This window comes from Corvus cornix, chromosome Z (assembly GCF_000738735.6).
Source record: "Corvus cornix cornix isolate S_Up_H32 chromosome Z, ASM73873v5, whole genome shotgun sequence".
Classification (NCBI taxonomy): Eukaryota; Metazoa; Chordata; class Aves; order Passeriformes; family Corvidae; genus Corvus; species Corvus cornix.
The window spans coordinates 50,978,768-50,993,222 of record NC_046357.1 but is presented as its reverse complement, the minus strand read 5'-3'; the positions used below and the strand labels follow the sequence as shown (position 1 = coordinate 50,993,222).

General features: G+C 38.7%; 1 protein-coding gene across 5 annotated transcripts in view; it reads left to right on the top strand.

The window, feature by feature from the left end:
• TRPM3 (transient receptor potential cation channel subfamily M member 3) overlaps nucleotides 1-14,455 on the top strand; it is a 397,831-nt gene that overhangs the window by 295,112 nt on the left and 88,264 nt on the right. For all 5 annotated transcript variants that reach the window (XM_039567684.1, XM_039567686.1, XM_010393073.4 and 2 more), the window contains exon 8: nucleotides 11,527-11,650. In XM_039567684.1, the coding sequence (XP_039423618.1) occupies nucleotides 11,527-11,650 (124 nt within the window). The remainder of the gene's footprint in view (nucleotides 1-11,526; nucleotides 11,651-14,455) is intronic.

Genomic DNA, 14,455 nt, shown 5'->3' with positions numbered 1-14,455 from the left:
ACACAGTTAAAAAAAAAAAAATTGGTATTTCCTGGTGTTCAGAAGGAACCTCACATGTTTGAGTTTGTGCACATTGTCTCTGATATTTTAACCTGACACTACTGAAAACAGTCCATGTCTTCCTTTCACCCTCCCCTTTTGTGTTTATATACATATATATATATATATACACACATACACACACACACACACACACACACACACACACATATATATATATATATATATATATATAGACAATGTCATGTCTGAGCTTTCTCTACTTCAGGCTGGACAGTCCTAGCTCCCTCGGCCTTTCCTCATGTATGAGGTGATCATGTATGAGATGACTTCATCATCTTAGTGGCCCTTTGCTGGACACTCTCCAGTATGTGCATCCCTCTTTTGTACTGGGGAGCCCAGAATCAGGCACATGACTCCAGATATGTCGTCTAAAGTGCTAAGGAGAGAGGAACACCTGCTTTGACCTACTGGCAGCACTCCTTCTAATGCAGGCCAGGATACCATTAGCCTTTGTTGTTCCAATGGCACATTCCTGGCTCATGTTCAAGCTGGGGGGTCCTTTTCTGAAAGCATCTTTCCTCTTGGGATGCCTTTAGCATGTACTGGTACATGGGGTTGTTCCTCCTGAGGTGCAGGACTTTGCATTTCCCGCTGCTGAACTTAATGAGGTTCCTGCCAGCTCATTTCTCCAGCCTGTGATATGCCAGAGGGCAGCAGGACCCTGAAATACATCACAGGTTACTGACCTTCAACTGATCACAAACCTCTGGGCCCAGCTATTCACCCAGTTCTCAGTTCACCTCACTGTCTCCTCCTCCAGCCCATACTTCATCAGCTTGTCTGTGAGGGTCTTACGGGAGACAGTGTCAAAGGCCTTAGAGAGGTCTACAGGAGGAATATCCACTCCTTGCCCCTTATCTACCAATCCTATCATCTCATCAAAGAAGGTGGTCAGGTTGTCAAGCATGGCTACCCCTGATCATCTTCATCTCCTTCGTGTGACTGGAATAAATGGTGCATCGCAGCCCCACAGGGGCTCAAGGAGAAGCTGACAAGCCTGTAGTTCCCTGGATCCTCTTTCTTGCTCTTCCGTAAGACAGGAGTGACCATTGCTTTTCTCCAGTCCACAAACATTTCTTCCAGTTGTCCTGATTGTTCAAAGATTATGACTTTGCAATGACATCAGTCAGCTCCCACAGCACTTGTGAGTACGCACTGTCAGGATCCATGAACTTGTGACCTTACCATCTTCCACTTCCTTCCTCCAGACTTTCCTCCAAGTGTCTGTGGCCTGAGACTGAAGAAGACACTTAGTACTTAATCTTTTTCCATTTCCTATGTCACCAGGTTCCCTGCCCCATTAACTGAACTTGGAGGAGGCGATTCCAGAATATTAACCAGCTTTCTTGCGCCATTCTTCCCTCTGGTCGTATTGTGAGACCCTTTGAAGCAGATTCGCAAAGGGGCTAAAGTCTGTTCATCTCAAGGCCAGGATCTTGGGACTTGTTTTTTGCCCTCTTCCTCCTCTCAAAATCTGGAACTCCAGCAGCTCATGGTCACTCAGCCAAGGTTGCCTTTGACCTTTACATCCCAACAGAGCCCCTCTTTGCTGCAATGAGGTCCAGCACAGCATCTCTCCTCATTGGCTGCTCTATTATTTGAATCTGGAAGTTCTTCTTAGTGCACTTCAGGAACCTCCAGGATTGCTTATGCCCTACTGCGTTGTCCCTCCAGTAGGTATCACAGTGGTTAAAATTCTCTATAAGGATGAGGGCCTGTGCACATAAGTCTGACTCATCCACTCAAGTTTTTGTGGAATTTACCACAATATTGCTCTAATCTGGGAAAAAATAAGGATAGCACTCATCTTATTGGGCTATCTCCAACAACACTCTTGTTTTCACCAAGTACGTAATTCTGTGCTTGATGGTGGAGCTCCTCCAAGACCACAGACCTACAGGAAAAAAGGCTATCTCTCCTAGCATCAAGAATTGAGCACTGCAGCCTATGACTTGAAGAGCTGCATCCACTACTGAAAACTCCATGTGCATCAAAGCCTCTGCTCTGAGAAGGGCAGCTCCTCCAGCCCTGGAGAAAATTACTCTCTAGCGTGTCACCACCATACCTAAGGCTATTTTTGGTGGAACAAATTAAGGTGAGGACCCCTTCTTTGCATCCTCTTGCAGAATCTGCTGCACAAGCTTGGCTGTACTCTTGGTCTGGTTCTGGGATAGGCCTTTTCCAGGCACCAGTTAACAAGGTCTTGGCCCTGCCTCATAAGGGATCAGTTGCAAGTAAGGCCAGATCAAGGGCAGCCTAGATTGAGCACCCTAGATCAAGGGTAGCAGTATCTCCATTAGAAAATGCTGGAGCTTTCTTGGTCCACAGCCTTGTGGCTGCCCTAACCTGATCCTTACCTGACAACCACAAGCACCCTCAGAGTGTTTCCAGGTGTTCCGCAATGATAGTGGACTTTGTCCTCTCAGAAGTTCCCAGAGCAGAACTCAGTCTGATGCCCAGAGTAGAAAATAACAAATGAAGAGTAGATTTAATAATTTTGGAACAAAACATAAAAGCAGAAGCAAAAATCCCACAGATTCTCATAACTAAGAGCTGTTTCATGCTTACATGCTTTGTTACAGCTGCAAGTAGCTGCAGTAATCTTCCAGTTGGGATTCCCTGGGGACTCATTTTTGTGTGTGTTAGAATGTGAGGGGGTATATCTATTAACACATACAATAAGCAAATAATAAAATATAAATTTGTAAATACTGAGCTCTAGACCAAGCACTATTATGTGTTTTAGAAATGTGTGATCATGAACTTACTCAACCTAAAACTCCTACTGGGAAAAAGATAGTTTTCCACAAATACTTAAATCCATTTTATATTCAGGTTCATGCTTAGTCCAGAACTGCTTCTGTGATAGGTATGGATGTGTCAGGTCTCATTGAATCTTTGAGAAGTTGTTTCTCTGTTTTCAGTGACCTCACTGATAATGCACTTCATGTAACCTTACTCAAATATGCTTTATTCATTTATTTGCTATGTATGTCTACTTTGTCTGTGTTCTGCTGTCATCACAAAAAAAATACAGCAAGAGAATGAATTAATTTATTTCAATATATAAAGGGGACTTCTATGAAAGAATTTTTACAAGGACCTGTAGTGACAGGACAAGGGGCAATGATTTTAAACTGAAAGAGGGTAGCTTTAGACTGGGCATAAGGAAGATATTCTTTAAAGTGAGTGTCTTGAGGCACTGGAACAGGCTGCCCAGAGAAGTTCAGGGTGCTCCATCCCTGGAATTGTTCCTGGCCATGTTGGATGGAGCTGTGAGTAACCTGGTTCAGTTAAATGTGTCCCTGCCCATGGCAGGGATGTTGGAGTTAGATGATGTTTAAGGATCTCTTCCAACCCAGACCATTCTATGGTTCTGTGATTTTATGATGCTGTGATTCTATTTCTTCATCACGAACTCCTGCCTGTAAAAAAGGCAAGTTATAGTATCAATAGAGGCAGAACAAGCAATTTCTTACCTGACGCTCTCATACCTGGTTTTGTGAAAGGTATTATTCTGTCTCACTAAGGGTCTTCTTATTGTGGGGGTCCCATTCCAGATTGTGTCCTGCAACATTATCAACCAACAAAATTTTTCATTTTTTCTGTTCACCTTGCTCTAAATAGAATGCACAAATGATGAAATTCGTTAAACTAGCTAGTGGAAATCTCTGTGTTCATCCTGCTTCAGAAAACATCAGTCTGGCATGCAGTGATATTTTTAATAATACCAGAAGTAAAACACCTATATAATTTATATTCATAAAAATATTTTATCCAAATACATTAGACTTCAGGTACAAATTGGATCCTTTTTTCCCCTCTTTAACCTGTGTTTGAATAGTGGTTAGCACCATGAGGAGAATACCAAATAATTGCCACGTTAACTGAATTCAGATAGTAGCTTTTTCTTTTGGATAGAATCTAAGTAGGTTATACAAAGCTGTGTCTATTAAACTCTAAATCAAGGTAATAAATCTAAATTGCATGCAAACTTTAATTCTGTAGTCCACTGTGTAATCAGACTATCAAGTCAAAAATCTATTTTAATTCTGGCTGCTGACCAGAAGTAGGGTGTTCTCTGAGACACAGCATGTCTTTCAACTGCTATGGACTGGGTACCTGATTTAAATAATTCAACACTTACATCATTAATGCCAGAAAAAACTCACTTGCATGTTTATATTATTATGCTGGTTTTACACAGCCTCAAATTCTTACTCATGGCAGCCCAACAAGGATTAATTTTCTACACATAAGAATGTGTGCATATGTCTACTAAGCACTGCTCTGAGCTCTGTGTGTTTTTAAGTCAATTTGGAAGTTTGTTTCCATGGGGAAAATAACTATGTCTGGAGATGTAGGAGAACAAATACATCTCTCTGCTTGAGTTTTGATCACTGTTGTGCCGATCCATCAATTTAAAGAAACCCTTTAGAGTGTTGAACAATCACCTATCTGCCCAGTAGGTCCTTTTGTATTGGGTTTCAAAGAATCGTGATGTGCCAGCCTTCCTTCCTTGTTGTTTATTCTTCCTAAAACATTCCATATAGCAGAAAAATGAATGATTTCTTATATTAAGGAAGGTGCGGTACCCCTTTACAATGCCAGTGCCTCTGCATCTTTGAAAAGACAGGAGACATGCTTCAATCTGCCTTTTTAAGGGCTAATTGTAGGTTTTCCTCATGACGAGGCAGACATTCCACTCCCCTAGGACAGTCTTTGGGCAGACATTTTCACTGTGAGCGCAGCCTCAGTGGAGGAGGCTGCCAGCACGTCCCAGAGCTGTGCCCGCGCTGCCTCACAGGAGGTGCCGCCAGCAGCTCTGTGAGGTACCATGAGCACTTCAGAAGGAATGGTGAAGCACATCTCGAAGGGAAAAAAGACTTTAGGGGCAAATCAGTTTTGAGGTCTCATTTTCTCATCTCTCTCATTGACGTTTTGAAGGGAGGTAAGGCACACGTGGAGTTGTCCACTGAGCTGAGGTTTCAGCATTATGAATATCAGATATGCAGAACTAACACTGGGGGTGAATTTAAGTTTATTATGACTTTAATATCAGGGACTACATTTTGCCTTGGTCTGGAAAAGTCTGGAACAAAGTTTTAGGAATGCAATAGGTGGCTACATTTCAGTACAAGTAAATAAAATTCTCAGAAGTAATTTAGTAGAGCTGAGTAAATTCCTGGTACCTTTTACATTTTAATGACAAACAAGCTATGTCCACAGTACAGCTTAAATAAGAACGCATCTTAAATGCAACATTCCCCATGTGGTAAATTGGAAGAATCATTTGGCTGCTTTTCACTATTGGCCTTGATTTAAAGGTCAGGTTTTCCAGGATCTGAAGCACTTATTTTTTCTTTTACTTGAAAATACGATGAACAGCATCGAGGGGTGAGAGCATAAGATAATCAAAAATATGTGAATTTAGTACTTACTAAGCCCTAAGTGAATATCTTTGTTGGTAGTAACTCTCCTCCACATACAGCGGGAGTATTTTGGACTGTATATTCGAGAATGGATGCCTTTCATTTCATTGACTTACATAAAAGCAAAAGCTGAAAGTAAAACAACTGCAAAGTGCATCTGTATAGGAATATTTTGAAGCTTTTAATGCTCAGAGGCTTTTATTTCATTATTAAATACTGAATTAAAATAAGAAAAATGAAACACTAGGTTAAAATTATGTCACTTCTTAGAAAAATATTTCCTTACAGAATGAGAAATTACTTGCAGTATTTGAATGTAGTCTCCAAGTTGAATTTGTAGCTCATTAACTACTCTATCAGTTCTACTCCTGCAAGCATGAGACCCTTAAGAGCTCAATATAATGCCATAAAAATGTACTTCTTGCCTAATGTTCACAAGGAAATATCAAATATTCTCTGTGCTGTAAATGAGCATCCTCATATGAAAATCATTAAGGACTGCCTTTGGATTGATCTTTCTCTGGATTCACTGTGGCATAGTTTTTAGGCTTCAAATATGAAGAATATTATTTAAATCTCTTTTTACTAATAGGCAAAATACAGGAATTTTTCACTTTGAGCAAAAGGGATCATAATGTAAGAGTGATATGGTTCTTCGGCATCCCCCATGGTGTCCCCCCATCATAGGGGATCGTGGATCCAAATCACTCTTGAATTAATTTGTAAAATTATTTTCACATTGCATAAATTCATATCATTACTTTTCTCTTGTAACAAAGTACTTTGCAAATCAAAATCTGGACAGAAGAAAATCAATTTGTTCACCATGGGAGGGTTGACATAGTCCTCTCTCTTTTGGTGGGGGAACAACCTTTCAGTAAACTGTAGTCAGGGAAAAGTGATGTAGAACAACTACCAGTGAAGGTCTGCAGTGAAGCTGATTCCTCATAAAAGCACACAGAAATCACCCCTGTTTGAATACAATGAAGGAATAATTACATTTATTTTCTGTCTCCTCTCATAAAAATGATATGCAAAATGTGTGGATTTGAAAATGTGTAAGCAATTCAGCCAGTCCCACAAAGTTACACAACTGTATCTTTTTTGTAATTCCAGTGGAAGAAAATATGAGCAGAGACTCTGGTCATGTTTCTTACATATGGTGTGATTGTCTAGAGTACAAATCATAATTAAAACAAAAAATCCTCTAAGCTTCCTATAAAGAAGGGCAGGGAATAGTTTTCATATACCACTGATATTTTATGGATATTTTTACTTTATCCTAGGAAAAAAAATACTTCACAAATGAAAAGTTAGATTATGTGCAATTCATTGAGTGAAGTATATTATTTAAAGACATTTTAAAAAATCTATGATGAAGTTGCATTTTGAAAGTGAGCTAGAGCATAATCTTTGTAACTCTCTAGTACATTGTATGATTCCAGTACTAAAAATCTTTGGAGAAAAAGAAAGCTAAACAAGTTAGGTGGTGGACTATAGGCCACATCTTTCTCCAATGATCACTACAAAATCATATGCCATGAGTTTGAAAGATTAAGTGAAATGTCTCTTATGTCCTCAAATATTAAGTATAGCTTAAAAAAAACATAATTTCTGAGAAGGGAGTAGGCCAAAATGTTGTCATCTGTCTTCTGCATCAGTCAAAGCAATGAAAAAAGTTTTGCTTCACTTTTCAATCATCCAGTATATCTTGGACAGAAACAGATTGTTGCCTTTTATTCTTTGTGAGTTCAGGTTTTTGAAGTGGCCTCTCCTGATTGATCCTAAACAATGAATCATAGGACTACAGAATAGTTTTGATTGGAAGGCATCTTTAGAGGTCATCTAATCCAACGCCCCTGCCCTGGGCAGGTTCATCTTCAAGTAGATCAGATTGTTCAGAGCCCTCTCTGACCTAGTCGTGAACGTTGCCAGGGATGGGGCACCTACCAGCTCTCTGGGACACCTCTTTCACTGTTTTATCATCCTCATTGTAAACATGTTTTTCTTTATATCTAATCTAACTGATGGTGCATTTTCTGGGGTTTTTTTATTTAACCAGCAGGTCTCCACTCATCTATGATGGTCTCTCGCCTTTTTTGCCCTGTTTCTTTCACCTGGGGATGGCTCATTCTTGTGCTTTATGGAAAGTGTCCTTAAAGATCTGCCAGCTCTGTTCAGCTTCTCGAAGGCAATTTCCCAGGGCAGTTTTGCTGCCCAGAGAGCAGCTTCCCAGGGGGTCCTACTGACAAACTTCTTGAGCCTGTGCAAGGTTTTTTTTCTTAAAGTTCAAGATCCTGACTTTTCTGTAATGCCATACAGTTCAATTCTGATAATCTGATGTATAAAAACTAAGGTTGGCATCTTCTGAAAACAGGCAAACAAAACAAACCCACACACTCTTAGGAAACAGTTATGAGTAAATTTTTGTTCTGGAAATAAATGTAAATGTGTATTTTTCTACTTTAGATGACAGATTATTGACATTAGATACCTAAATTCCATCAGCAATCTAGAACCTCTGGGAAAGAAAAAAAAAGCTGAATACACCTGGACTGGTAGGAAAATGGGCATGTCTTACGTATTTAGGGAATGAAAGAACAGTTTCAAACTACATGAGGAAGGAAAAAAAAGAACGGGCTAAACTGTTGTTTTGTAGTACATTTTGTTTAGGCAGGAGCAATATTTTTTCCATGGAAAAGTGGAATTCAGGGAATCATGCCATCAAAATGCCCCAAGCAGGATTTTACTGACACATTGCAAAATAGTTTTAGAACTGAAGCCTAGTAGAAAGATGATAAAAATATGGTCTTCTTCTGACACTGTTCAGTCTATGCTGACTTTGATGGAAGTAATAATTGTAGTGTTTCAGTCTGGTGAAGTGGGCCCATCTCTTTTTCCCTGAATCTAAAACTAGAAATCTGTGATTTTAAAAAGCATGTATTTAAGGTGTGTGTGTAAGAAATGTGGTTGTGTTTGCAAAGGAGATAAATTATCACCCCACCTGCAAGTCTCAGTTGTTTTGCTCACAGTACTCTTGAAATTACTGGTTTTACACAAATTTGATTTGGTGTCTGCATCATAGATTTAGCCTTTAATGGCATGGAAGAGTTTGTGTTTGTCCCAGCTGGGTTACACAATTGGGAACTTTGATTTGATACCTTCTAACGCGTACAGATTCCTAAGGAATAAAAGTTGTACAGTCTTGATATGACTGATTTCAGTGCACACAAAGCTATGGTTACTTTATTAGAAAGACTGCTATTATTGTTTCTGTTTCTGATTACAATCACTTCAAGGTTCTGATCTCACAAAGGTATTGAACAGGCTTGATGTAGATTTGCAGACCAAGGAGATGTTAAAGAAAAACATTCAGTGAGGCTAGATAGCTGCATAAATAAAATTATGACTACAGGAAGTTTCTGAGCAGCAGTACTTGAACAGATGTTTTACCCTGTAGTTAGGGAAGCACTTCTTTCTTTTTTGGGGTTTAAGTTCTGTATTTTTCACATAAAGTTTGCTTTGCATGCTGCTTAAACTTATGCTAATATACAGTTTCTGAGAGCTTTAATTAGAGAAAGAAAAGTGATGGTTGCTCAGGACACAATTCTGCTTTCACTCAATGCAACTTTCTCTTGCTTTCTGTGTGTTAGCCTGAAAGAGAGACAATTTCTAAAATGAAATTTCAGATTTGGATTCTAACATTTTTTAAGGAAAATCAGATTATTATAAGAAAGCAGGATGGTTTACATTTCAGAAACTTTGGAATTTTTTTCCAAATTTTTTTGATTTGAGAATCTTCCAAGTTCATGTATTTTTTCATATAATTTTCATACTCTTTCATGTACTTCACTTTCATATATATTTTACAAAGGGAATTAGGTATTTATATGAATCTTTTTAGCTGCTCCAGTTGATGATTTTAGGAAACTTATTCATTGTGAATAGCCTCTTTTTTCTTTCTTCATTTGATGGAAAATTGCATAGTTCTGAACCACTTTTAAATACAGGGATGGCACTATTTTGTTTAAATTTGATTAAAGCAAATTTACAACACATTTTTTTCAAGAGCATAAAATCAGAATTTATATCATATATGACCTACAAATCTGCAACTCAAAGTATATTAGTGCTTGTCAGGTTATGAGTATTTCCAAGCTGTCTCTCTTTAGCATGGAGTCCTACATCTCTAGCTGTACTCTGACATCTTGTTTCATGTCTCCATGTGCTTGTGACATCCTTGCTCCTGTACAGGAGGTCAGGTTGTCTTTCCCACACAGCAAGTCCTCTGCTGCCAGCTCCACTGTTATCCACCAAGAGGGCTGGAAGTTTTAGCTCATCATGTGTTGCCTTTCTGTGAGGCAGGCGGGTTACGCTGCAGGGAAGGAGTGCTTGCCTAATGCATGAGCAGTAGATGCCTTCTTGCTGCCTCTCCAGTATCCCAGGAGATAGCACATCTAGGGCCAGACTGCTCCTAGATGAAAACAGGAAGTGCAGAAGTAGACTCACCACTCAAAGGGAGTCTGTGGTAAAGTAGAAGACAGCAGGAGAAGCCAGGCACAGAAAGAACATATGTCAATGTGTTTGGATTAAAATGAGTTTACATAGGGTTTTAGACAATGCCGTCTAAAACCACACAGCATGGTCTAAAACCCTATGTAAACTCATTTTAATCCAAACACATTGACATACGCCTTCCAGGCTTCTTTGTGAAGCCAAAGTACTATTCAACAGGAATATTTAACAGCCAAAATCAAATTCTGTATGCCAGATCTTCTGTATTCTCCCATATGCTTCTTTCCCATTTCCATTGTTGTCTCTTCTAACAACATGGTTGCTGTGGGTATGAGGACTAGATAATGAAATTGGATTTGAAATTCAGTTGTGTAATGAATATTCTGCATGCCTCTTCACTGCAGAGAAGTACAAGCAACTTTAGCCAACAGTATGAAAAAATCAGGGATTCGGTCATGGTTCTCTCAAAGCAGCTTCCATAGGCTAACAATGGCTTTTAGATACCTGCTGTTGCTGATATTTCTCTGCAGTTGCTGCAGGAATAAGTATTTTTTTGTCTTCTGGCCTAAAATATGATACATGAAGATTCTCTGATTTTCACTCCACTGGATGACTTATCCCATAAAATATTCCAACTTAGCTAATTTGAAACAGTCAGTTACAATTTTTAAGTGAGAAAACTGCTGTAGTGTAGAAGCATCAAAGGATACATGTTCTATATTTGAGCCCACTATTTTGTAACATTGACATTGAGACCAGAAATCTTTCACCTGGAAAAGTCCTGTGGAATAGGCTATTTTTTATGAAGAGATAGGGTTCAAGTACTACTATTTCAAGTACTGTTACTATTTATTTCTGCTGTTGGGCCACTTTTTGCAAGTACTGACCTTAGCACTGAGGAGGAATATAAAATGGGTTCTCTTGAACTCCTAGAAGATCAACATGACCAAAATCAAAATGTTTTCTTTGAGTGCAGTGAGGAACAGAGAAATGTGTTTGTTTTCTTGCGAGATCCTGTGTAACATCAGTAGGGCGAGTTGATACTGTTAACATTTTCAAGTTAAAATTGAAACCACTGAAAACATAAATCTTCCCAGTTTCATAAAATTCACTGTGAGTTGAATTTTCTAACTCACTGATAGAAAGGAGTCTTCAGTTCACTTAGAAGTGTTGGTCTCCCTCAAATTTAGACTGTCAGTGTGTTTCTTGTTTTTGTTGGGAAATCCCACAGAGCTGATAGTTTGAATGACCTTCTGTCATGCAATATGTGGGAACTGATATAAAAACTTTGTAGATGAGGGACCTCAGCACAACCAACATGTTTTCCTAGAACAGTGTTTTTCAATTTTTCTCTGATGGTTTCAGCAATTCCTGGTCTTGAATCCCGCCCTAAATAACCTTCAGTGATCTGTTGACTCTTATTTTTTCTACCTTTTTCCCTGAAAACATTTGAAATTGAGTTAAAATGTTCCCTCATGTCTGTTTTTTTACTTAATCTTTTATTTTTGCATTTCAGACTTATCAACGAGTCTTTGAGGGACCAGTTGCTAGTTACCATCCAGAAGACTTTCACATACACCCGAACCCAGGCACAGCACCTCTTCATTATCCTCATGGAGTGCATGAAGAAGAGGGAGCTGGTATGTTGAGTTCTATGCATGGTTTTGATCAAGTCTTTTATGTGCCTGTTGGAAGGTATCACAAATCTGATCTCTGTGATCCAGAATCTGAAATGATATCATGCTGGCTTTTGTTTGCTTTACTCAGTATTTTTGCATTTAAAGTGATTAATGCAACAGATCTCTTCCCTTTTGTAAATTCCTCTACATTTCCTTTGACCACATAGAGTCCAGCTAGTAGGGTATGGATATTACTACTTTTCAGTCATTCTCAGGTGCATCATGATTAAAATTCTACCTCACTCAACTACAGAAGGCAGAAGAAGGCATAATTATGTATCTGTCCCTGTCTACTATAAAGATGCTTTAGAGTTCCACAACTATCACTAGAACTATTGCCTTACTATGGAAATACGTGACATGAAAGGAAAGCAGCTTGTCTCTGAAGCTCGTGTTCTGCGGTGGCAAGGCTATGCCTTGCATACATGCTTGTATTCTCTTGAAGAACACAAGTTCTTTCAATAATTTCTGGGAGATAAATGAGGCTGCTTTTGCAGAGCTATTTTTGAAGAAAAAGCACATTGAAAAAATTTGGGATTCATTTCTGTGGACTTTTATTTGTCACAAATTGACTGGACAGACATGCTTCAATTTTCTAACTTCATATTTCTTCTAAGATCTGGATTTGGTTCATATCACTGCTTCTGGGAACTCCAAGCTGATGAAAGTTCCCTAAAATGAATTTGCTGTAACATTTCTGATCAGTGATTAGCAGAGAGAATTTTCTTTTTAATTATTTTGTGGATATTTCTGTAGCATTAGTGGTAAAGGTAGTAATAATAATAATAGTACTAGTATTAGTAGTAGTAATAATAATAATAATAATAACAACACCTACTTGTAGACCATTGTTCTGCATATAGACATAAAAAATATATTTCTAGATAGAAAATAAAAGAGTGAGGAAGGGAGGGAGGAAGGGAGACAGGAAGGAGTAGAGGGGCACAAAGGCAGGAATGTAGAAGGAATGAAGGATAGAAAGCAGAGGCAGACATTGAATTATCTAGACTAGAAAAATGCATTTCTTGATTGTTCCAGACATCTAAATCCAGAACAGATTGTCAGGCTTTGAACAAACCCTGCTACTGAAAAATAACTGTGAAGATTTTGTCTGCAGTATTCACATTAAGATTTTTATTCCAAGCATGTTTGTGTGTTTGTTACAAGTTTCTTTGCAGATATGCAACATCCGTCACCACTGACATTCTCTACCTACTAATCTTATGAAGAGCTATTAGCCAGGAGATGGTGTGCCCAAAATTAAGTATTCTGAAGTTGAATTTATAGCACTAGCTTTACCATATATAAAGAGAATACATTAGAACAGTGGCTTCTGTCTAGTACCTGAGTTGTACTCAGCTAATTCTAACATTGGTATGCTAGAAAGATTTTATGTCTGAGGTGTGGTTGCTAGTCTAACAGTGTCCTGCAAAACTCACAACCTTATCTGTGTATGTAAAAGAGAGGTGGTGCTCATGGTGCTGAAGGCAGCATAACCAGAGGAAATGGGTGACCTTGGGGCTGTGAAGTACTCCCAGGAGTGAGTGGTGACTTCCCTGTTCCTACAAAGCCGTATGTTTCATATTGCCACATCTGTCCCAGCTCTTGTCCTTCCTCAAGCTTGACCCTCTGCTTGGTTGTACATAGGGCAAAACACTGCTTGATGAACTGACCATCGTTTGTCTGATCAACCCCTCAAAAATTAGAAGGAAGATGCAACAGATTGTCTCAGAGAGCTCAGCAGCAGCTAAATTGATCATAGCTATTTTCCCTATGTTCGTGGTCACTGTGCCTGCCTATCTGATTTTGTGGCTGCTGAATTGATAGAGAACAAAGTAGACAATGCAGGAGAGGCTTGTCTTATTACTGTGTGCCACTAAATAATTGAGTGCAAACAGGGTGCAGGCAGGAATATGCTTGTAAAGTACATCAATACAGCTGAATCACAGATGAGGAGAAAGAAAATAAAATGCAAGTAACAAATGGAAGGAACAAAAAGCTTTCTTGGAAATAGTTGTTCCTTCTCTACCTGCTCCAAATGTGTGAAAAGACTCTCTTATATAAATCTGACGCAAGTGTTGTAGCCAGGGAAAAAGCATAATCATAGCAAAAATTACCCCTTTTCTCAGAACATGAGATTTTTCAAGTTCTGACGTTTTGGATTTCACTCCTAAATAATGGTCTCCAAATTGTGTGCCCAGGAAGCATCATTATGTGTAATGTTCCATTTACTTGATTAAGTTTAAATTTTTTGTTGAATAAAATCTGAAGTACACAAGCTGAATGATAAGGTGAGGGCCTAGAAGAGTAGTGATCTAGGTTTGTTAGATTTGTAAGACACAGCAATTTTCGCTTCTCAATTCAGTGAATATTTCTTATGAAATTGTATACTTATCTGAATTGACATTACAAACATCAGAGTTTTGTTCAGAAGTGTATTTGGACCAAGGCGCTTAATGAGGGCTATGGTATAAGAATCTAGTTAAAATGAAGTAGGCTAATACATGTCTGTGTACATATAACTGTAGCTTACAAGGGTAGGATAGTATTGTATAGATTATTTATGGAGATTCTCTATTGTCACATTTACATATAATTCTTTTTAAAATTTTATGCAAAGACATTCCTAAAATAGGAGCATGAGGGCTCACCAAAGCTAAGTAGTCAAGAAGCAGGCTAGGAGACTTCACTTCAGGTCCTCCCTGAAAAACACATTGTGTTGGATAATAGCTCAGAAGTCTGTTTTCAGCTTTCGAAGGAGTACTT